This window comes from Apteryx mantelli, chromosome 10 (genome assembly GCF_036417845.1).
Source record: "Apteryx mantelli isolate bAptMan1 chromosome 10, bAptMan1.hap1, whole genome shotgun sequence".
In the NCBI taxonomy this organism is placed as follows: domain Eukaryota; kingdom Metazoa; phylum Chordata; class Aves; order Apterygiformes; family Apterygidae; genus Apteryx; species Apteryx mantelli.
The window spans coordinates 18,932,987-18,956,521 of record NC_089987.1 but is presented as its reverse complement, the minus strand read 5'-3'; the positions used below and the strand labels follow the sequence as shown (position 1 = coordinate 18,956,521).

At 37.3% G+C, this 23,535-nt stretch overlaps 2 protein-coding genes across 4 annotated transcripts in view; one reads left to right on the top strand and one right to left on the bottom strand.

The window, feature by feature from the left end:
* FTO (FTO alpha-ketoglutarate dependent dioxygenase) overlaps window positions 1–4,265 on the bottom strand; it is a 265,435-nt gene extending 261,170 nt beyond the window's left edge. For all 3 annotated transcript variants that reach the window (XM_067302598.1, XM_067302597.1, XM_067302599.1), the window contains exon 1: window positions 4,170–4,265. In XM_067302598.1, the coding sequence (XP_067158699.1) occupies window positions 4,170–4,208 (39 nt within the window). In that variant the 5' untranslated portion in view covers window positions 4,209–4,265. The remainder of the gene's footprint in view (window positions 1–4,169) is intronic.
* Window positions 4,266–4,495: 230 nt separating this feature from the next.
* The window catches only part of RPGRIP1L (RPGRIP1 like), an 86,406-nt gene continuing 67,366 nt past the window's right edge, over window positions 4,496–23,535 (top strand). Inside the window, exons 1-6 of the mRNA XM_013941062.1 lie at window positions 4,496–4,535; window positions 10,606–10,697; window positions 11,503–11,647; window positions 15,171–15,469; window positions 17,897–17,996; window positions 20,275–20,418. Coding sequence (XP_013796516.1) covers window positions 10,613–10,697; window positions 11,503–11,647; window positions 15,171–15,469; window positions 17,897–17,996; window positions 20,275–20,418 — 773 coding nt within the window. The 5' untranslated portion in view covers window positions 4,496–4,535; window positions 10,606–10,612. The remainder of the gene's footprint in view (window positions 4,536–10,605; window positions 10,698–11,502; window positions 11,648–15,170; window positions 15,470–17,896; window positions 17,997–20,274; window positions 20,419–23,535) is intronic.

Genomic DNA, 23,535 nt, shown 5'->3' with positions numbered 1-23,535 from the left:
ATTATTCGTATAGCAATATCTTTATTGGAATGGGGTCCCAGCTGTGCTGGGAGCTGTACAAATATAACAGTAATGTCTGTGGAATAAATTCAGTGTTGTTGGTTCTCATTTCACTGTAATGTGAATTAGCATAAATAGCTACAAAAGGTAATTTTGAACTGGGCTTAGTGGTATGTTCCAAAAAACCATCAATGTAATCTTTTTCAAGTAAAAAAGTAATATTCCAAACTAGCTGAGCATCCTGTCTTTCACATGGCAATGACATAAGATCTTAATGTGCAAACAGTACCAAGAGGAAGCATATAGATGGAGTTAATGGAACTTTGAAATTTGGTTTGCATTGAAAGTTACTTTAAAATTTTTTTGACCAAATGAAGCAAGCCTTGAGAACAGTCATATGTTACACATGAACTTTTATAACTAAACTGTGAATATTAATCAGGATAATAAGCATTCTAAAAGCAAAACAGATATTTCCCAAGTTTAAGAAGAGAAAACGTTCTAAGTGAACTTACAAAAGACAACATTTATGTTTCCTTTTATTTTATGGGGTACCTTTTCTTCACCCAGTAAAAATAAGTTTATTGTGAACTGACCAAAACTCTGGCCAACAGTATAAACAAGAAAAATAAATCAAAATAACTACAAGGTGGACTTATTAAATTTGAATTCTAAGATATATATATATATATACACACACACATACATGTAAATATACACGCACACCCCAATCACAGAGGTGGACTGTTTAGTTAAAATGTCTCTCCTGCTAATCAACAACATCTAGTCTAATAGCTCTGTTTTTATGTTAAGATCATGCACAGAAATAGTATTTGCTATGGGGAAGACAGAAGCCACCGGCATGCAACATCTTTAAAGATGTCTTTAAAAACTTAGAATAATTATGTTCTGCTGTCCACTTAAAACTCTGGGTAATATTCCACAGGACACTAGCATCCCCAAAATGGCATTTAAGACAGATGAATGATTATTTTATGGATATGGTTCCCCAACTTTTTTCAGATCCTCTTTCCAGGAATGATTTTGTTTCCTCCTTCTCTTCTTGGGCTTGGAACACCATCTACTAGCACAAACTGCCGGATGCTCAATTGTACTCAAAACAATGTAGCAATGTGGAAGTTGCTGCATGACAGCACTGCACTCTAGAGAAATCCTACCAAGCATCCGTGGAACAGAAATGTTCTCTTATAACAGCATAAAGCAAAACTTGTTATATACATGGTGATTTCACTGAGAGAGAGGGAGAAAGAGAAAGCAATTATGCTACAATAGACCAACACTCAACTTTCACCAAGCTTCAGCTGTAGACTTCTGTTGTGAAGCCAGTTTTGCATTCACACAGAATTACTCAGGCATTTAGACCTGAGACAACTGATGAAAAAAAAATCTTAATAGCTGGGTTTACCCTCAGAGAGATGTTAGTGCAGCAACACTTGTAGAAACTGTACCACAGTGTAGGCCAGGAACTGACCCAGCTGCGACCATTTGGATTTTAATGTATAATTAATGATCTCTGTATTTCACAAGGCTAGTTGCTGTCATACCTAACTTGACAAACTAGCTGTGAATGGACAGCTTTTCATATATACAAAATACACTGTTTAATTACAAAGCAAAAGCCAATCATCAGGCCTCTGGTAGATAACACTTAACTGTAAACAAATCTGGCAAAACACAAACTTTTATTCAGGATTTCATTTTCCAGAATAGAGACATTGCCAGGAGATGTATAATCCAAACCAGCTTCTCTATCCAACTACTTCCCTCTCATTTATAGGCCCCATAAATCCTACTCTCCAGAAGAGGTGAGGTTAACCGCACTAATATTTGGTTTATTATGAAAAATTTTGCCTAGGACCTAAGTGGAAGTCTTGGCAGAACTACTACAATAAATATGCACTTCCTTTGCCTTAAGCATTTCTTCAGTGAGCAACATAAATAAATAATGCTTAAACTCAGGGACTGAAGGGTGAACTTTTTTTTTTTGCCAGGAATCCAAAAATTAAATTTGTAATTATTTGTATAAAATATAATAAATGTGTGCAACCATAACATGAGGATGCTTCTCTGAAAAGAAAGCATATGTTTCTTTTTGTATAGCCCCCTCTTCTTCCCATTGCTGACTTCTCTTGCAGTGTCCTTTAACACACTCTTATTGGCTCCTTTTGTTTCACTTTCAGTATACTCAAAACTTCTAGAAATAATATCCAACTTCTAAGGCATCCTATTGACTATTCACTCCTTTAAATTTTCTGTAAGGATCTCTTCTTCATTTTTATGCTTCTCTGCACATGCATCTATGACATCTAGATATGTCTAAGGCAGTCATGTTCCACACTAGCTTCCTTGTGTTTTTGTTTTATGTTGCTTTTCCGATACATCTTCAAGTGCCTTGCCCCTCTACAATTTTTGCCAGTGTTGCTCAAACTTTCACACTTATTCCCTCACACTGTACCCTTGAATAACTATCTTCTCAATAGCAATTATTCTAAAGCAAACAATTCCCAAATATGGTTAGACATATTGCAAGACATAAGCTAAATCCAGCTCTTGGATGGGTATCATGAGTGTACAGACTGATCAAAAGCATGCTTTTTTTCTGCAGTGTAGTTACATTGGATTGGATGGGACAGTTTACATCTGTGTGTGCGTTCGCATGTATAGAAAGAGCAGAACACAAATGAAACACTGAAGTCACTGTCCTTTATGAAGGAGGGATAGCAGAAAGATAAATTAGGAAGTGACCAGGTTGGCCTTAAAGAGTTGTTTAAAAATATTTTTCTATTAAAATATTTACATTAAACTGTTAAGTCAGACCATTTGCCTATCCCTGTAGTAAAATAATTTGAAATGTTAAATAGCAAATTAATATCAACACCAAAAACTGCATTCTGTACATGAAAGAGACAGCGAACCAGATTATCACCTTATAAAACTTCTTCCTAAATTTATAGTGTAATTACTCTTCCTTTCATCAGTTTCACTGAAGTGAGCATTATACTTCCAAACAAGTAACCTACTAATTCTCTGCACCTGTATTTGGTAAACAAAATCAGCAGAGGTATAACAGCCATCAAATTGGCCTCAGAGTAGAATTAAACACATAGTAGCAATCAAGTATCATACACTGTGGTGCAAACAAGCCCTCTAAAAGGTACCTGAAACAGCAAAACATTCAGGAATGCTAAGTTTGCTTACGTACAGTCTAATTACGTCTTTAATATAAGCATGTTATCAAGAAAAAACATTTAAAAGCTTGCTTTTAATGTTAATGTTTCTGTTGCTACCCAAATGTATTGTAATGTTAGAAGACTTAAAATAATGTTAAAATAGTGTTAAAACGAATACAATTAAACTATTTAGGTTAGGCTTAGTGTAGAGTAGGAGAACTTTTGAATTGCAAAGTAAAAGTGCACTTATGAAACTTACCATCTTACTGAGACTGTATTAACAACAACCGAGCATCTACCTTTATGATTTTCTCAACTAACACTCTAGAATTCCCTCTTAAATTAAAACGTCCACGCCCAGTGCCTGTAAAACCCCGTGTTTATTATCAGCTACTGTTGAGACTGTAGCAAACCTCCTAAAATTCTCCTCCTCCTAAAATTCCCAAGCTAACGAGAGCGACAAAGCTGAGAAAAACCTGGCACCAAAAAGTTAGCTTTTAATCACCGCCCAGCCCCCCCTCAAACGAGCCCCCGGGGCACCGGCTTCTTCAACCCCGTGTTCGGGCCTCAGAATCCCTCGAGGCACCGGGGAGGGGCTGTCTCAGAAACGAGGGGCGCTTAACCAGAGCGATTTTAAAGCCACCGGCGGGGGAAGGGCCGCGAGGCTGCGTCGTGCCCTGCCGGCACCGGCTGCAGAGCCTCAGGGCCCGCGCGCGCCAGCGGCGGCCGCCCCGGCCCGCGGGAAGGAGGGCGGGCAGGCAGGCAGGCAGCTCGGTGCCTTGCGCTGCTTCCCTTTAACAATAAACCTCGCGGCGACCTCGGGGAGCCCCCCCACCACACGCGCCGGGCTCCCCCTCCGGCACCGCCGCAGCCCCGGCGGCCCCCGCGTCGCCAGAGCCCCGGTGCGTCGCAGCCGCAGGGCTCGCCCCGGGAACCCTCCTCGGGGCTGAAGGGGAGCAGGAAGCAAAGAGGAGGTACCTTCATTTCTTTCTCCCGCTCCCCTGCTCTCCTCTTCATGGCGCCGCCTCAGCCGCCCGCGAGCGGCACGCGGCGGGACCGTCCTCCCTCAGCCGCTCCGAGCGGCTCCCGCCGGCGCCCGGCTGACACCCAGCTTCCAGGACGACTACAACTCCCGGCGCGCACCGCGACACGGAAACGGGAAGCAAGGGGCGAGGGCGCCTTGTAGTCCTGGGCGGCGTGCCGCGGCGACGGTGCCCCCTATCGGAACTACAACTCCCAGCAGGCAGCGGGGTCTGGTTCCCCGGAAGTGGAAGTGTTTGGGTAGCAACGGGAGCAGTTGCTAACGGAGAAGCTGAGAGGCGGCATAGGGGCTGGCGAGGAGCTGTGAGTATGGGGGAAGCTTCTTTCCCTCCGCGGCACGGGCCGGCGGGACGGAGGGATGCTGGAGCCGCGCAGGGCGATGTGGTGGCCCGTCCCGAGGCGGCGGCGTCGCTCGGCGCGGGAAGCAAAACTGCTGCGAAGAGGCCGCCGCTCGCCGGCGCCGGGCGCCCGCGCCGCGCCGCCCCCGGGCGGTTATTTGGGCTCGCGGGGCCCCGTCGCTGGCAGCGATGCGCCCGGGGCGAGGCGTGGAGAGGCTGCTGTGAAGGGGGAGGAAAAACAACAAAAAAAGAAAGGCGTTTACTCGCCCTAAGAGCAGCCCTGTGGCCCTCCCCGGTTCCGACCTCGGGTGCGGGCGGACAACAGCTGTGGGAGGGAAGCGGGAGCTGCGTCCCTGCGCCCGCGGGCGGGAAGTGCGGGGGGCGCAGCCCCGCGGTGCGGCCTCTCCCTCACGCAGCGATTATTAGCTTTCCTGCCTGAGCTCCCCCCCCAGTCTTGTAAGTTATTGCCAGACCTGATGGCGCTGAACAAAATTTGGAAAGCACTTGTGAAATACGTTGAAAGCTAACCACAGTTGTTTTTATTTTTCCTTGTTGCAGTAGGATTTACAGGTCTGGGAGATGCTTCTTCTCTCAGACCACGGCAGGATGTGATGATCTGGCTTCCTAATATTTTCCATATCTTCCTCCCCTCCCCCCTGCCTTTTTTGGCTTCCCTTTATTTCTCCCCATCTCCACAAAAAGTTCACAACACTACAACAGATGATGTTTGAAAGATGATAAATACATATATCTTTTCCTAACAAGTAATAAATGAGAATATTTTAGATGACAAGCCCAGCAGAGTGCAAACATTTATTTTTAAGGAGTTGATAAAGAAGAATGTAGGCTGTGGAAGTACTTGTATTTCATGATAGGCTAAAACAGGTGGGTGGTCTGTCTATTTTTTTTTTCCTTTACCAGAGAGGCGGGGTCAGTTTGTGAAGGGGGGGAAAAAAAAGAATCACCTTGGCCATGGCCAAAGCTCAAGAAGTTCTAAATTCATGCCAGTTAAGAAAGTGTCTTAATTTTTAAGATTTCAGCAGCAAACATCCTTTCTAGCCCCACTAGCTGAAAACTTTGGGGAATTTAAGTCTTCCCCCCTCAGTTTTGCCAAATTGGAATGATATCAACATAGAAGTACGCTTCTGTGAGTCTTAGAAGAATGGGGACCTAAAGCATGAGTTTTGATATTTAATTTTAAGTATTCATGCTCTGTCTGGTTTTGTGTATTGCTGCAAACTTGCATGCAGCTTTTTGTACTAATTTTGCAGATACTGATGGTAGTAGCAACAATCTTGTAAATAGTTACTTTTTCTGTAACGAGTCACTATATCTAAAATGTTTGTTTGTGCCAAAGCTGAAATCCTTATATGTTAATCCCAGAGATATGGAAAAAAATTTCTCTCTTTGTATACAAAGTTTGTTGTTATTAGTTTTTAGGAACTAAAAAGTGTTAAAGTGGCTTTGGGATAATCTGTTTTGGAAATAAAAAATAGTTTAAGTTGCTGAGGCTCTGCATGACATATATCTGTCCAGTTGTGGATGCAGAATATGTATCTCTTTTGCTTTATAGTGCTTGTATTTTAGGAAATGCTGGATTCTTAAGTACAAGCACTTTTGTAGTGGTGTTGCAGCATACTTTTATCAGATTTAATCACTTTGGAAGTGCTTTCCAAACAAATAATTTGGAACTGTGTGGAGAAATCTTGTATGCTTTTAGAAATAATGCTGGAACCGTTGACTGTTTTTGTAAAGACAGTTAGAAACTCCTCCTCTCCCTGCTAGGACAGAAAATAAAGCTAAATTATTTATTTCCATCACTTTGTAGGGAAAATGGGACAACTAACTCTTCCTCCTACTTTTGAAATTTCACTTCTCTAAGTTTTCTGGACTTCAGATTTATATCAGCTTTATTTTGTCCCTCTGAGATTTGTATGTGTTGCTTGTTTACTAGTTATGCCATGTTGCCAATAAAATTGGCTTTCATGTACAGTACTGCTATGCTTGTTTGCTCTCAGCTTGAATATATCTGTTTTTGTTGCTGCTGGTAATGGTTTATTATTGGCAAGGTTTTTTGCTTATTTGAGGGACAAACGTGGTTTTTTTTTTTTTAATGAATGGACTTTTTTCGCACGGAAAATAACAGGCAGACATCCGTAGCAAAGATTCTTTGGCAGGTGGCAAATAGCAGAAAACAGTGATGTCTGCCTGTGCCTGTTTTTGTGCTAGAATGTCTGAATCTTGATTTTGGTGGACCACTGATGTTGAAGAAACAGTCATGCTGATAAAATATTTACTTAGCTCTTGACCTCTCTGAAAGTGCTAAAAAAACCCGTGTCATTTATTACTTGCTAAAACCAGACAATCACTTGCATCCGAGAAAGGCATATAATGGTAGCATCTTCTCCTTGCTGCTATCAGGAACCAAATTTGGACTGATCAGCTATAGGTAAAAGTTTCTATTTCACTTTTAATCTTAGTTTCTGTAGTGATACTGATACAGTGATACATAATAATGACCATGATAGTGTACCTAGAGATAATCAAAGTCAATGACTGCAGATAGCACTAATTTAACAAATTATAAGTTTTGAGGGATTCCTGTGAATAACAAAAAGAGCTGAGAACACTGAGGAGCTGGATTCCAGTTGATATGTTACTATCAGTAAAATTATTTCATCAGTTAAAATGGACACAGGGCATGGACCTCAACATCAAGAAGTATTACAGGCATACCTGTAATACCTTGGAGATATTGCAGGTTTGTTTCTAGACCACCGCAATAAAGTGAATATCGTAATAAAGAAGTGAGTCCCATGAATTTTTTGGTTTCCCAATGCATATAAAAGTTATGTTTACACTATACTGTAGTCTATTAAGTGTGCAATAGCATTATGTCAAAAAAAAATGTACATACCTTAATTAAAAAATACTTTATTGCTAAAAAATGCTAACCATCATCTGAGCCTTCAGCGAGTTTTAATCTTTTTGCTGATGGAGGGTCTTGCCTTGATGTTGATGGCTGCTGGCTGATCAGGGTGGTGGTTGCTGAAGGTTGGGGTGGCTGTGGCAATTTCTTAAAATAAGATAGCAATGAAGTTTGCTGCATCGATTGACTCTTCCTTTCACGAGGGATTTTTCTGTAGCACATGATGCTGTTTGATAGCATTTTACCCACAACAGATCTTCTTTCAAAATTGGAGTCAATCCTCTCAAACCCTGCCACTGCTTTGTCAGCTAAGTTTATGTAATATTCTCAATTCTTTGTTGTCATTTCAACAATGTTCACAGCATCTTCACCAGGAGTAGATTCCATCTCAGGAAACCACTTTCTTTGCTCACCCATAAGAAGCCACTCCCCATGCGTTAAAGTTTTATCATGAGATTGCAGCAATTCAGTCACATCTTCAGGCTCCACTTCCAATTCTAATTCTCTTGCTGTCAGCCTGTCCTTTGAAGCCAGGCATTGACTTCTCTCTAGCTATGAAAGTCCTAGATGGTGTCATCTTCCGATATAAGGCTGTTTCGTCTACATTGAACATCTGTTGTTTAGTGTAGCCACCTTCATCAATTATCTTAGCTAGATCTTCTGGATAACTTGCTGCAGCTTCTACATCAGCACTTGCTGCTTCACCTTGCACTTTTATGGTATGGAGATGTCTTCTTTCCTTAAATCCCGTGAACCAACCTCTGCTAGCTTCCAACTTTTCTTCTGCAGCTTCCTCACCTCTCTCAGCCTTCATAGATTTGAAGAGAGTTAGGGCCTTGCTCTGGATGAGGCTTAACATTCCCTTTGGCTTAAGGGAATGTTGTGGCTGGTTTGATCTTCTATCCAGACCACTAAAACTTTCTCCATATCAGCAAGAAGGCTGTTTCGCTTTCTTATCATTCGTGTGTTCCCTGGAGTAGCACTTTGAATTTCCCTCAAGACCTTTTCCTTTGCATTCACAACCTGGCTCTTTGGTGCAAGAGGCCTCGCTTTCGGCCCATCTCAGCTTTTGACATGCCTTCCTCACTAAGCTTCATCATTTCTAGCTTTTGATTTAAAGTGAGAGACGTGCGACTCTTCCTTTCCCTTGAACACTTAGAGGCCATTGTAGGGTTATTGATTGCCCTAATTTCTATACCGTTGTGTCTTGGGCAACAGGGAAGCCCGAGGAGAGGGAGAGAGACGGGATGGCCGGTCGGTGGAGCAGTCAGAACACCCACAACATTTATCGATTAAGTTCGCTGTCTTATGTGGGTGCTGTTTGTGGCGCCCCAAAGCAATTACAATAGTAACATTAAAGATCACTGATTATAGATCACCATAACAGATATAATAATAATGAAAAAGGTTGAAATATTGCGAGAATTACCAAAATATGACACAGAGACACGAAGTGAGCACGTGCTGTTGGAAAAATGGCACCAATAGACTTGTTTGACGCAGGGTTGCCACAAACCTTCAATTTCTTAAAAAAAAAAAAAAAAAAAAGTCTGCCAAGTGCAATAAAACGAGGTATGCCTGTATTCGCCATTTCCGTGACTGATAGCATCAAAACTATAACATTAATGTGAATCTGCAAATGTAGATCAGGTCAGACACTTCAAAAATGGTGACATGGAAACATTTAGTCCACACATATGAAAAGTGTATTCAGGTTGTTTTAAAGAGTGAAAGCTAGAAATAATACTTTATCCTAAATATTAATTGTGAAAAAACAAAAAAATCAAAAGCAAGATTGGCTTGATTAGTGCTTTGAATGATTCCATAATTTGTATTGTAAGGACTTAGATGTTTATGAAGAACATAATAATGTGACTCTGCTTATAGGGCTGGACTCAGCAATCTAAGATCTTACCAGGGCTACTTTTGCAATTTTATTTTCTCACAGTGGTAGTACTTGAAGAGAACTGTGTATGAATTTGAGTAGCAGAATTTGTGCTGTTAAAGTTTTGTTGAAAACTCGATTTCCATTTATCCTTCTCTTTCCTTTTGGACAAAGTCATAAGGAGGTTTATTTCTGTTAGAAAATTTTACTGGCAGAAGAAGATCATATCTTTAGCTGCAGTTTTGGTTGTGATAGAATTAAGAGATTTCACAGAATGTCTACAGATTGTCTACTGTGGCAATTTTGTCCTCTGATACTGGTCCTGGATGTTTCTGCATTCACGAAGGATTTAGATTTCATCTGAAGAGGGAGTGTAACATTAGGTAAAAAGACTGTGTGAGGACTTCATATCTTTTTTTTTTTTATGTTACTTCAGACTTATTTGAATTTATGGCCAATTTTCTGCACTGAAAAAGAAGAAACAGCAGTTGTTACCAAATATTTTCGTATATTAGACTGAAACAAAAGTACTATTCACTAATAGTTTTCTAATCTCACTTTGTCATCTAGCTAAACTTTCTGTTGCCTCAAGAAAGACATGTATTCTGATTTATGAGAGAATTGTTCATGGGAGAGTTTCTAGCACAAATCACAAAGCGATTTCGCATATGACAATGATTGAAAGAAGACCACGAGAGAAGCTGGAAAGACTGAAATGATGTCTTCATTGCCCACAACTCCCTTTCGCTTATGCTATTGAAAGTGTGGAACATGGCATTACTAGTCTGCCAGATGATGCCTTAAACTTTGTCCTGTCTCAAAAGAAAACCATTCAACAAACAAAAAAAACCAACCACAGCTCCCCCATGCACTTAGAAATATGGAGTTAGCCCAAAGATTGCTGAAGACAGTGAAACTAAGAACTTGAAAAAGCTTAATCTGCACACATTTAAAAAAGAAAAAAAAAGGAGCCATTATATAGGAAGGAAAACATATTTTGTGCTATGATAAAAACTGGCATAATGTTAAACCTCAAAGTTTAGCTTGTCCCAAGTCATATATATGAGGTAGAAGTATTTATAGTAATGTACAAGTGTGTCATTTCAGTGAATCTGTCATTACTTTTTCCTTCATTATATAGAATGTAATTATAGTTCATTCTAGTGAACAATTTATGTTACAGATGGAAGAGAGATTTAATTTGAATTTTGCTATCCACAGATAAGCAATGTCTGCTCCAGCTGACGAAACTGCGGGAGACCTGCCTGTGAGAGACGTAGGTCTAAGTTTAGCTGGAACTGGAGGATTACAAGGTTTGTACCAGCTGCTATTTATTACAGTTACAGGCTTTGATCAGTGGCTTCGTTAGTTTCTTTCTAAAAATGTTTCTGACATTCACACTCACAAGATTAAGTTCAAATAACATTAAGAATCTGGGTTAAATTCTGAAAGATAAAAGACACTATGACCCATTCTCTGTTCATGTTCCTCCTTTAAAAGAGGCATTGCTGCAAGATGCTAAAAACTGCAAATCTCATTGAGCTATAAACTGCATCCTTAAAAAAAAAAAAAAAGAAAGAAAGACTTTTGACTTTTTTGCTGAATTGAGGATAAGACCAGGCCTACTTAACAAAACGTGAACCAAAAGTATTGTGCAATTCTGACACGGTACAAAGTTGATATCAGAATGGAATCACTGGGCTCAGTCTTGCACCTGAGTGAATTTACAGAATTATGAGTTAATCTGTTAGAGCTTCAAGAGGGTGTGTTTACAGCTAAGAAAGAATCCCTTTGATAATTGTAATCTTATTTTTTAAATAGTATATTTGACAGTACCATGTTATTTGCTAAACTATTTCTCTTCTGTCGTGTAGTAGATAACCAGTTTGCTATGTCATTTGAATCACTTTTTTTTATCTGTAGGAGGTTGGGAAAAAAAGTGGTTAATATAGCTACAAAACTGAAAAAAATTAATCAACAAACTCATGCAAGTGTAAAACATGAAACTGCTTGAAAACTTTCGATCTTTTTTGAATTTAATATTTCAAAATGAGCTATTTTGGATTACATGCTGTTGGACATAATGAAGGTAATTTAAAGTGGTCTTGGTTTGGGTAGAACCATCAACTACACAGAATGTAAAAGCTCGACAAGCTGTATCACGGGTTAGTCGCGAGGAGTTGGAAGACAGATTCCTTCGTTTGCATGATGAGAACATCCTGCTCAAACAGCATGCAAATAAGCAAGAGGATAAAATTAAAAGGTATGGGTTTTAATGTTCTTTGTTTTGTTCTTATTTTGCTCAAAATAATGTTTTTGCTATTTAAAGCATTAATTATCAAGAAACTAAAAATCATGCTGATTTCTCTGAGAGCACTTTTTAAAGTGGTCTCTCAAAGCCTTAGTATTTCCCATATTACCTACAAGACAACTGAAGCTTCACATAGTAAACTGCACAGTGGGACCATGCTCTGTGCAGTTATTTTCTACTCAGAAATGGGAAATTATATTCATAAAAATAAAATACCTGGAAACAATGTCCTTGTGCTACCTTATTAGATCATATAGTCAGAGTAACATAGGGGTTGGGGGTTGAAGAGGAGTTAAGCAAAAGACAGGAGTTTTCCTGTGGTGATTGGAACTGTTTACGTTTTAAACAAATATTGACTAAAAGACAATGTGTATGTGAAACTACAGCAAGGGATGATAAAATTTCGGAAGATAAAAGAGAATGCCGTGAGAAGAAGAAAAATAAAGTTGGTTTTGTAAGGGTTTCAAAAGCAAACATGCAGATTTAAAGGATGTGGATGTTTTATATGTATTGTTTGCATTATTTTAACATTGTTAATTTGTGTTATGATGGAGAATGGGTCAGGCTCAGGCCTCAAGTTTTGACTATATACTTTTTAATTAAAGGTTTAATTAAAGAAATAAATCAGTTTGAGTGTTTTCTTAAGATACTTCATATTAGTCCATTAGAAGTGCAGGAGCTTAAAACAAACCTCTCCTTCACTTTTAACTGCCATCTTACTGACTTTTTTTTGTTGTTAGAACTATTATGGTTTATGGTCTATGTCTTCACACAGACTTTGAGCAAGTAATATAGAAGCATGGACTGTTCCTCTCTTTATGTACCTTTTTTTCTATACCAAAGTTGTTTAATCTTGTTCAAGAGTGAGAATTCTTATGTTCATAGAGAAATTGATGTATGAACTACTACCACCATGTCATTACAGATGAAAAAAAACAGATTCTGGGCTCTTTTGAGGAGAGATGAAGATGAGATTCACTTTCAAATGAGACCTATGGTATTCATTTGCCAATGGAGAAGTTATTTGACTAGAAAAATTATTGGACAATATACTTTTTTTTATTTTTAATTCTCTTTAGCAGCTGGAAGCAAGGAGAGCTGTACATTATGATCAGCAAGCTATCTATAAAGTGCAATATGATCCACCTTTATACTGATTGGGCGTATCAATACCTTTGGCAAAATTAGAAGATAGTATGTGTTTTGAGAGTTTTTTTTTTTTTTTTTCCCCAGCAATAACAAAAATCACTCTTTGCAATTCATTTTATATTGATTTCTGGTTGTCTCTATGCCATGTGGCATATTTTTATGGTGGGTGATATTTAGAGCCCTGTGTAGTGAGATATACATCTATAACTCTATTTGCCACTTTGGAGCTGGTTATCTTGGGGTTCATAGCTTATGCTATGTGGGTACAAATTAAAACTGACATTCTGGGAATTAAAGAAAAGGCCACAGAAGCCTAATTATTCATCAGCAATTTCATCCTTTATTCAAGATGGCCACTGCAAAGAGGTTCTGCTACTTTTCTTTTCCTTCTCTTTCCCCCATAAAGTTGGCCAGAGTCTAGCTTTGTATCATCTAGTTAATCCAAAAATATATTTAGAAGTATGATCAACTCTGTTTTATCCAGCGTAATTTCATTGACGAAGTATGAGGTAGTATGGGAAGCAAAGCGTACCCCAAACGTACACAGGTAACCTGGGGCTCTTTGGGCTTATTAGCTCCAGCTTGGTGCTGTGCTGGCAAACCCAGTCTGGATTCTGCAGAACTGCTCATGGTATTACCATATTTCAGGAGGGCTCATTAATGCAAAAACAGTATGACACTGTATTCAAATTGGGTTGTACCTAAGCTAATTAACTTTACTGGATCCAAGCTGGATTTTGGTCAGAAGCTAACCAATTCCTGAAAGGGCACATGAAGACGCTTCCTCTGTGGATATGATTATTTCATACTTTTCTAAAGCCCAAAACGTTTTTTCCTGTTGAGCCAGGAGTTGGTGAGTCAGGGCCAAGTTGACGAGCATGACGTGATTTCCATCTTTTCTGGCAGGCTACTGTCGGATACAGGATGGCAGAACGGATAGGTTGCTTCTTCATTCCGTTTCTGCTAAATGAAAGGAAGGTTGCTTCGCTTTACCTAATACACTCATAATCCACTTAGATAAAATTACACAGAATATCCAAATTGATATTTAAAGGCACAGAAAGTATAAAATTCTCAATATAATATTTGTCTAGATCAACAGAGAAAAATCTTAACTCCTTAAGCTAAATTTTCTTCCCAGCATCCCTCATGTGAAAACCCTTGTAACTAAAAGTTTGGATTGAATTTGCAGTAGAAATACATTCAAAAAACAAACAAACAAAAAATTGCTTATAGGCAATAACATTCTGTGACATCCTAAAGTTATTACAGGGTTTTTTTTTCGCTTTTGTTCTTTTAAGTAGAAGCTTCTGTCCACAGCTATACAAAAATAAAACAAGACCCTTTAAACAAATGAAGTGTGTCCTTATTTTCAGTCTTCTGTCTGGGCCTGCAAAATAGATTCCCTGTAAACTAGATACAGGTCTTGAAGATGTGCGACCAATTTTGTAAAGTCTTGAACTTGTCTCTCTCATCAAAGCCACCTTTTCTTTCTTTATATGCCAAGTTTTTTCCATTCACTGCTGGGCATGTTTTCTGTTCTTGTATATTAGCTCACCCCCATGTGCCCTCTCTGCCTTTTGTTCTAGCTTACCAATGTTTATCAAAACTAAAGGAAATCAAAGGTACAACTCTTGAGATGCCAAAAGCAAAATTTGTATCCTTTTAAAGATAGATGAAAACCATACCCTCTGTATCTAATTACATTCTACAACTAACCGTTACTTCTCTGAAGCACATTGGTATTATTTACCAGTATAAAATTTAGTATAGTAATGTGAAATATTAAGCATCTCTTTCCTGAGTAACTTTTTAAATATCCCCACCAATACATTTGGGGCATTTTAGAACTGAAATATATATTTAAATCCTAAAATACTGGAAATGATATATCATTGGAATGTTGTGTATTATTAGCATTCTTTCAATAGTTGAATGTTTTGTGGAATTGTAGCTTTTATAGTTTGCCCCACCACATCCCAAATCTGTAGCTTTACTTAACAGCATGCAGAGGTTCCTATATAAGGTCATGCGTTAAAAATTACATTTAAGGACCATATGGAGTAAATATGTGTCCTCCCTTTACTAACCTTAAATGATAAGCCTTAGGAAACTGTTATTTGTCAGTGCTATAAAGCAGATTGCTGCACAGTGGTTTCAATTATCTTCAAAGAGTTCTTCACAGGCAGTAATAGTTATATCAAAACCTGAAATTTATTATTCAGGTTCTTTGCTGAAGTCTTCACAGTGATTATGTTCCTTTCAACAGAATGCTTTTTATGCTGACTTTTCACATTCTTTTTCATCTTTTTATTATTTTCCCCAGAATGGCCACCAAGTTAATACGGCTTGTTAATGACAAAAAAAGATCTGAGCAGGTTGGTGGCGGCCCCAAGCGGCTGGGTCAGGCTGTGGAACTGGAAGAAATGATTGAGCATTTGCAAGAGAAAGTTCGTGAGCTTGAGAAACAAAATGAGGGCCTCCACAATAAACTCATTTCAACCAAACAGCAGCTGCAGATTCAAGGCCATAGGCCTAGTCCATACAGCTATGTTCAATCTCGTATTAACACTGGTCTCAGAAAAGTGAGTGATGTTGCTGGCATGCAGGAGCACGCAAAGAAAGGTATAATTCACGTTTATTAAAAATTATGTTTTATACAGATACCACTAATTATTGCTACTCTTTTTTGTTCACATTCTTTTCTGGGTAATAGTACCGTTAGGCAAAATGATCAGTTTCCCCTTTTTCTTGTATTTCTCTATTTATAGCAGTCATGATAACTTGTTTGCATTAGAAGTCCCTATTTTAAGAATCCACAGTGATAGACATAAAAGAAAAATACAGATTTGAAAATAAAATAGTTATCAAACACATGTTCTAATAGTTAAAATTGTGGGACTTTCCTAGTATAAATTAAAACTTCTGTAACTTTTAAAAGCTTATAAAAGAAGAAATATATGAAAAAGTTTAGCCTTAACATGTTATAACAAAGTTTTACATCTGTAGTTTGTTTGCACATGTTTTTCCTTTTTTAATTTCAAGGTTTGTTCTAGTCTCTTGATATATGTGTGCACAGCACTGCAGACCTTTAAAAAATCTATTACATATGTGGACTTCGGAAAGCAAATACCACAATGCAGCCATCTTTAATGGTGCTTTTTACAGTCAAGGCTTACAACTTAAAGCATCCTCACTCTCAGTCCTTTATTTGTGATAACTATTTTTGGAAATTACACTTTAAAACCTTTCTGTTTTCATAAGAAGAACATTTGTAGAAGTAGGTGTACTTGGTTAACTTATACACTGTACAGATAATGTGTTAAAGCAAAAAGCATTAAATGTTGGCCCCGATTCAAAACTTTGAGTCAGCAGAAGTGTCTCATTAACTTCTACGAGTTTTGGATCAGGCAAATGGCCAGTTATATTGTGGTTTTTTTCTCTATCTTCCTCTCTCACCAGTCTTTATTTTAGTTACTTTGATTATTCATCTAGCCAAAAAATAAATAATTCCAGTGATTTTAGACAGTCAATGAAAAGCGATAAGCTTTACCACTTCGCTCCTTTGATTTGAATATAGTGTAAAGTTTCAAATGTTAAGTATCTGTATTTTAACCTTTTCTTATGTCATAAATGAGGCAGTTTTGTTCTCAAAATTGATTTTTTTGTTTGTTTTTTTTAACAATGGTTGGGCCCATGCTGACCAAGCCAATGGCCATGGAAACTGGGGAGAATATGGGAACTAGGAAGGAAGATGTCCACAGGAAGTCCAGCTCAGATAAACTTTCAGAGATTTCACAGAAGTTCTAGTTTGCTGATCGCAGTTCTAAGATCTTGGCCAAACTAGAAGGGATTCTGATAATTTGTTTGAGTGCTAATACCTGACATGAATATGCAGTTTCTTGAACCTACTTTTCTAAAATTAGGACTATGCTTGGAAAAATCTAGCAACAAACACTCAGAACTTGGAAACTATATGTTGTCCTCCAGAAGGTCAGAGAATATTTACTATAGTATTCATTAGCATGCATCTTGCATGTTTCCTCAACGTGCCCTTTTGATTAATGATAAACCCACCAGCAGGCCGGGATCCAAAGTGTCCCCTGTCTTTAGAGACTGAAAGATTCTAGGATTGTTCTGTGGAACCATGAGAGTGAATCTCTAAATATTTTTACTGAAGATCAAAAAATATTCAGAGCAGTTCTCCAAAGATAATGTGAGTGCCTGCAAAATTCAGGAGAGCTTAGTTTTCTCTTGGGTTTGAAGAGGCAAGACAATAAAAACAATAAATAATGTACTTTATCAGTTCTACATTTGGCAGGTTTACAAATTCTGTAGCCAGCCAGTCAGTCCAAGAGGTGTGATCAAGTATGCATATTCATTAAATTCTCACTGGTTTATCTGATTATTTTCTTTTAATTTGGTTCCACCTCAACATTTCATTAATTTCTTCTTGCTGAAAAAAGAGAAGTAGGAATAGATTTGGTGAAATCACTGCTTTAATGAGTGTTCAACAAACAGTTCTTCACTGAAGAAATTTCTGACTGTTCTTCACCAGGGACTTAGTATGTCTCTGAAGAACATTAGCAAATTATTTGCAGTGTTGCTTAAAATGCTTCTGTAGTTGCTTGTCTAGGTAAATGGCTCTCTCACTGTGACTTTGAAGGAAGTGCAATCAGAGAACAAGTAGTTACAAGTTCATATTCCTGTTTAGTTACATTTTACTGTTAAATCTTTTCTTTATTGAAGATACTATCTCTGCTCTTTATTTTTCAAAATAAAAAATTCTAAAGAAAAACATTTCAGGAACTATTTTTAATGTCTCTCTTTAACAGTGCACACTGTATTGCCTGTAGTTTAAATTTTACATGAGCTATGTGATAGATATTAAGAACATCTCTTTCCATGTGTATTTGATGTAAAAATACATTTTATGGAATCTGTATAGGAGTCAGACATTTGTACTGTATAGGGATTATTGTTCTTCTGTTACAATATTTTTTCTTTACATTCAGCATCGCAAAAATTTGTTTCTCTTTTCCTTGGTTTTAGGAATGAGATTTCAGGATTTAGAAGCGAGATCACCTCACCTTGTGCTCCCAAGATATGGGCAGAGTCTTCTCGAGGATGCAAGGGCTGAAATAAGAAATTTGTATGATTTTCATATTTCTTAATTTCTGTCATTACAATTGTTAAAACTTGTGGTTTTCTTTAAGAAGAAACACATTTTTCAGAAATGACGCTTTGGAAGAGAAAGTGAAGTTGTTGGATCTGGCACCAACTACTCTGATACCAGTAACAATGCACGAGCGTTTTATAACAAGGAAAACATAGGATCAGGAATTTAGAATGAAAAATGTAGGTACACAAGAATTTGAGTGAAAGCTAAAATTGATCTTTAATGGCAAGAGCCTTTTTTCCCCCCCCCCCTTTTGAGCAAAAGTGATAATTGCTAGGATCTGATGCTGCCTAGCCTACTGAACAAAACTGACAAAAGCAGAAAGAATGGCACCTACAAAATTATTACCAATAAAACTGATTAAACGCCTATGATAACCCTTGTAAGTGGTGACCATCTTGAATGTGTTAGGCTGGTTTGTAGTCCAATTGCACTTTACAACTGAAGTTAAAGCTCAGAAAACTCTTGATAACATCTTTAGTGTAGAGACTGCACAAGAGCAGAGAGGTTTTATATAGAGCCTGGAGAAAAGGTAAATAAAACCTAACTGCAAGATAGTAAGGTTTGATTAAAATACTTTTCTTTTCCAAAGTATATCAGAACCGATTACTTTCAGAAGTCTGATTTTCTGAAAGCTACTTTCAAGGTGTGTTTTTCTTTTAGTAAATCTTACCTAATTCAGACTTATTACAATATCTGATATGCTAAATCTTTGACAAATGGGTAGGCTAAATATAAAAATGTTTGAATTGAAGTGCAGTTATGTATTTTCTGCTTGAAGTATTGTAAGCACAAATATTTTTTGTAGGGTCGTAGGAAATAATTTTAAATAAATATTTTATATAAATTAAAATATTTCATTTTATTTAAATAAATTTGAATAATTAAATATTTTCAATACAGTTTTCCCATGAATCATTGGAAGCTAGTAGCTTTTTGTTAGACTGGGCAGCAGGTGAAACTTCATTACCAAAGAAGGTTTTTGATTGTTTATCTCCTTCATTATTCTAACATTCCTATTCCTAACACCCTGTGAAAGTAATTTTCATTGATATGAAGGAATTTACCAACGTTTAACTTGTGCTGTTGTTAGCATCTCCTCTGAGTCTAACCCATTTCGAACAGTAGCGATTCTTTTTTTTTTTTTTTTAATAACTTGTATTATACTTGTACATAGTTAATAAAAAAATTCTGTAGTGGCTTACACTGATGAGCCTACAATGGGCTCTTTCTCCTATACCTATGACTTTTGAAGACTTGGAAAGCAAGAGCTATCTATTAAGACCGCAATAAATCTTGGTGTTCACAATAACTTTTCTCTTATTGTGGTAAGACCGATCAAAAATTGTATTATAATACAGAAAACATTTAAATAGCATTTTTTTCAGAGATTCCAGTTCTAGCAAAAATGGAAAAAATAACCATAGTTGCTTTCACCTCAAGATGGAGCACCCATGTACAAGAGCAAACACATGGTCAAAAACCTCAAGATGCTGTTAAGTCTGTGATAGGTATATGATATAATGAAGAACTATGGCTTATTCATCAAATCCTTTTTTATTACAAGAAATGTTACTGGAAAAGGGATCTGAGAATAACTTGCCCAGAGAATCAAAATCTCAAGGTTGCAGCCTGCTAAAAATATTTGACTGTGACCTTTATCCTATTTTCTGCCTTGTTTTTAATCGCATTTTCTGGATAAATTCCACTGTTAAAGGCAGATCATCTGAATTGTTCTGTCTAAAATTACCTAACCCAGAATAAAAGCTTCAAAATTACTATTGCTACTATATCCATTGAAGATCTAGCATTCTTTTGATAGCTAGTAAGGGGGATTTCTTTTCCTGAAAATACTTGGTACCAGTGGATTAGGAGTCGGGTGCCTTTAGTATAGACTGCAAGAAACCGTAAGTAATGTCGATGTTTACAACTAGTCTCTGCTAAACAAGCTAAAACATTATTCAGTCCACACAAACTGTTATGTAAAGAGTATTATGTTGTGGCTTCTGTTGTTTGATGTGTTTGAATCTGAGATTTATTTATTCATTTATTGGAGTATTTACATTTCTTCATGTGGAGCCCTCTATTTTCATAGAAAGTTTAACTCTTAAACCTCTGTTATGATGGATTTAATTAAGAAATACAACTTTTTGCTGAACACTTTTTAAATTTTTGCTCTCTTGACTATTTAATTTTTTTCTTTTATTAACTACTTATCAGTTTTTGGAACATAAGATGCTTGTACTTGCAGGGAGACTGTGATTGAGTCACAAAGGGAACACATTGAGGAATTAGAACATTCCAGAGAGGTGCTTGGGAATCAGCTAAGGAGGAAAGAAAAGGAAATTGAAGAATCTCTCTTACAGTTGAAAGAGCAAGAAACAACAAGCCAAAGGTACTGTGAAAAATGGAAGTCTTCATTTGAAGAGCTTTATTGTAATGTTTTTGTTTAGCCTTGGTAGTTACTTATTCCTCTAAGCAACGTGTGCTATATTAATTTTTTTCTGTGAAACTAAGTCATAAAACATTTTACCAAATGGCCATGGAAAACTCTAATGAAGAAAGGAGATCGGTAAGATAATACAATATGATGATTTTGTGCAAATAAATAAGAATTCAAATTTTGTCATTTAAGAGAATTCAGTACCAGCTGATTCAGATTCAGCTGAAGTTCAGCTTATTAAATTTTGATGGCTTATCAGTTCTTCAGTATAAATTTCAGAAAATTTTAGATACAGGTAGTGGATAGTGGATATAGTGGATATATCCGCTATAGTGGATAGTTAAATGTTCATTAATACACTTTGATAATATGGAGTATACAAATAATAGAAAAATAATGGCCCCATAAGGATAGCTGTAAATTTTTGGAGGAGTATGGCGTAGCTGTGCAGTAAAACACACGTTCTTGTAGAATGTATGTTTCACAGTAAAGCCTCTATTAGTTTAATCGCTTCTCTTTTTCTTTCGTCTTTCACTTATGCAAAAATATAGGCAAAAGTAGATAACTTTACTTATATTTTCCATCTTCTCCCCCTCTACTCAGCCCTGGTGAGGCCACATCTGGAGTACTGCGTCCAGTTCTGGGCTCCCCAGTACAAGAGGGATGTGGCACTACTGGAGCAAGTCCGGCGAAGTGCTACAAAGATGATTAGGGGACTGGAGCATCTCTCACATGAGGAAAGGCTGAGAGAGCTTGGCCTGTTTAGCCTGGAGAAGAGAAGGCTGAGAGGGGATCTTATTAATGTGTACAAGTATCTGAAGGGACGGTGTCGAGAGGATGGGACCAGACTCTTTTCAGTGGTGCCCAGTGACAGGACGCGAGGCAACGGGCACAAACTGAAACACAGACAATTCCATCTGAACATGAGGAAATACTTCTTCCCTGTGAGGGTGACAGAGCACTGGAACAGGTTGCCCAGAGAGGTTGTGGAGTCTCCTTCTCTGGAGATATTCAAAACACGCCTGGATGCAATCCTGTGCAATGTGCTCTAGGTGACCCTGCTTGAGCAGGGGGGTTGGACTAGATGATCTCCAGAGGTCCCTTCCAACCTCAGCGATTCTGTGATTCTGTGATCTTTTTATCACTTTTGACCTCAATGCTTCTCTTCTTTCTATTTTATTATTCTGTTCTTAGATTTCTTTCTTTTTGTGTTCTTGCTTCTTTTCTTGGCTCTGATTTCCCTTCTGCTTAGCTCATTCAATTTTTAACTAGTTTTTAATCTTTCCGCCAACCTTCCTAACACCTTAGAGCTTTACTTTTAATGTTTCCATAGTTTTGTTATCATTGTCACTGAATGCTTTGCCTTTTTTTTAAATTGTTGACCCATATACAAACTATTTTCCTATAGCTTGCCTTTTGTGTTTAAATGCAGAATTCTTATAGAAAATATAAATCAAATTTTAAGACCTGTTTTTTGTCATCTGTAATATTTAAAAATAGTAACTCTGCTTAGCTTGTTACTTTGTTTTGTTTAAGCTTCACCTCTTCACTTTTTAGAACTAAGAAATTCTCAAGAAATTTCTCTCCAACAACTTTCCTGATAATGTACCAGATTTCCAATTCAATAATACTGGGCTATTATAAAGATCTTGATTTGCTTGAAGTCTTCCTATTGGTTTTCTCTTAGCCATGTGGCTCTTGAAACAGATTTATTGTTTTCACTTTACGAGTTATGAGATAATCACACTTGCAGCACAGATTTCTCTTTTTATCCTTTTTTATTCTTCTTCCTCAGACATTTTCAACTGTTACTTTTCATTATATTAAGGATCTAATAGGGCCCAGTCTTGCATTTATTACTCATTTGAAAATACATTTGATTTCAATGAAAGTTTTAGTTAAATGAGAATATGTGGTCAATTCTTTAACTATCCTTCTAGGGAGGGGACCCCTTATTAGGTGTGTGAACATTCTCATGCACATCTATGATGCTATATAAATAATGTGGCATAATGTTGCTGTTAAATTATTCGCTAAGTCTTAAGCCTCTCCTGTTTGGAATGTCTTAAACATATGGTTTAAAAAGATTTAAAAAGTTATTATCATAAATAATTTCTCACTCTGTACATACAGGATATTCAGATAGTATTTCGAAGTAAAGATTTCTTCATTATTTGAAAATACTTTGATACAAATCTCGAAGACCTTTTGTGTTTCATTTTCTATAAATAGACCAGTTCTGTAAGTACGGTAGCCAGAAACTGAATAAAACTCCTAAATTGGATGCCAACTATCCTATTTCTGTGAAATTTCTAAGAGTTTTATAGTAAAGATACAGTTCAAAATTCAGCTAAAAATCCTTAAATAAAGTCAGTCTGCAAAAGTAATGCAGATCCTTAGCTATTTCTGTTTATCAAATGACTTGTATGCAATCCATGATACTTAGCTTACTGTTTGTGAATTCACATCTGAAATTCTGGAAGTATTTCTCCTGTAGTCTGTTTCTTGTTTGAAACCTGATAAAAGATATGTAAAGTATTTAAGAGTTACTGTGTCTGGGTAAGGACACTGGGGAATAAGATGGAGAATGTCCACTAGTGCATAGCCAGAATCATGTGCATTTCATAATTTCTCCACTAAAATAGTGTACAGAATGCTGTTAATACCCATGTTTTCCAAGATACATTTTTCTATGCTAAATAAACCAAAGCCAGAACTAGAGGGATTCAGTTCTTTCGATTCTCTCCATGTTCAACCATAGGCATAGAGTATCTCTGCATATTTTCCTTAAGAAATTTTCATTAGTTTTCTTTCCTGAAAATTGTACAACTATTATCAAGAACAGTATGTATTAGCTGTTTCACTAGGCAAGTTGATTTATGGCTCCAAGCGATTCCTATTTTTCTCTTCTTTGCATCAGCAGAGAAAAATAATACTGGAGTATTGCTATGAGAAAAATCGGAAATTTGGGTTACTTGGTGAAAATGATCTCATTTTCTTTTTGAAGTCTATGTGTTTGAATGTTAGTACAATTGCCAGTGTTTTCTTGTGTTTAGTTAGAACACACTT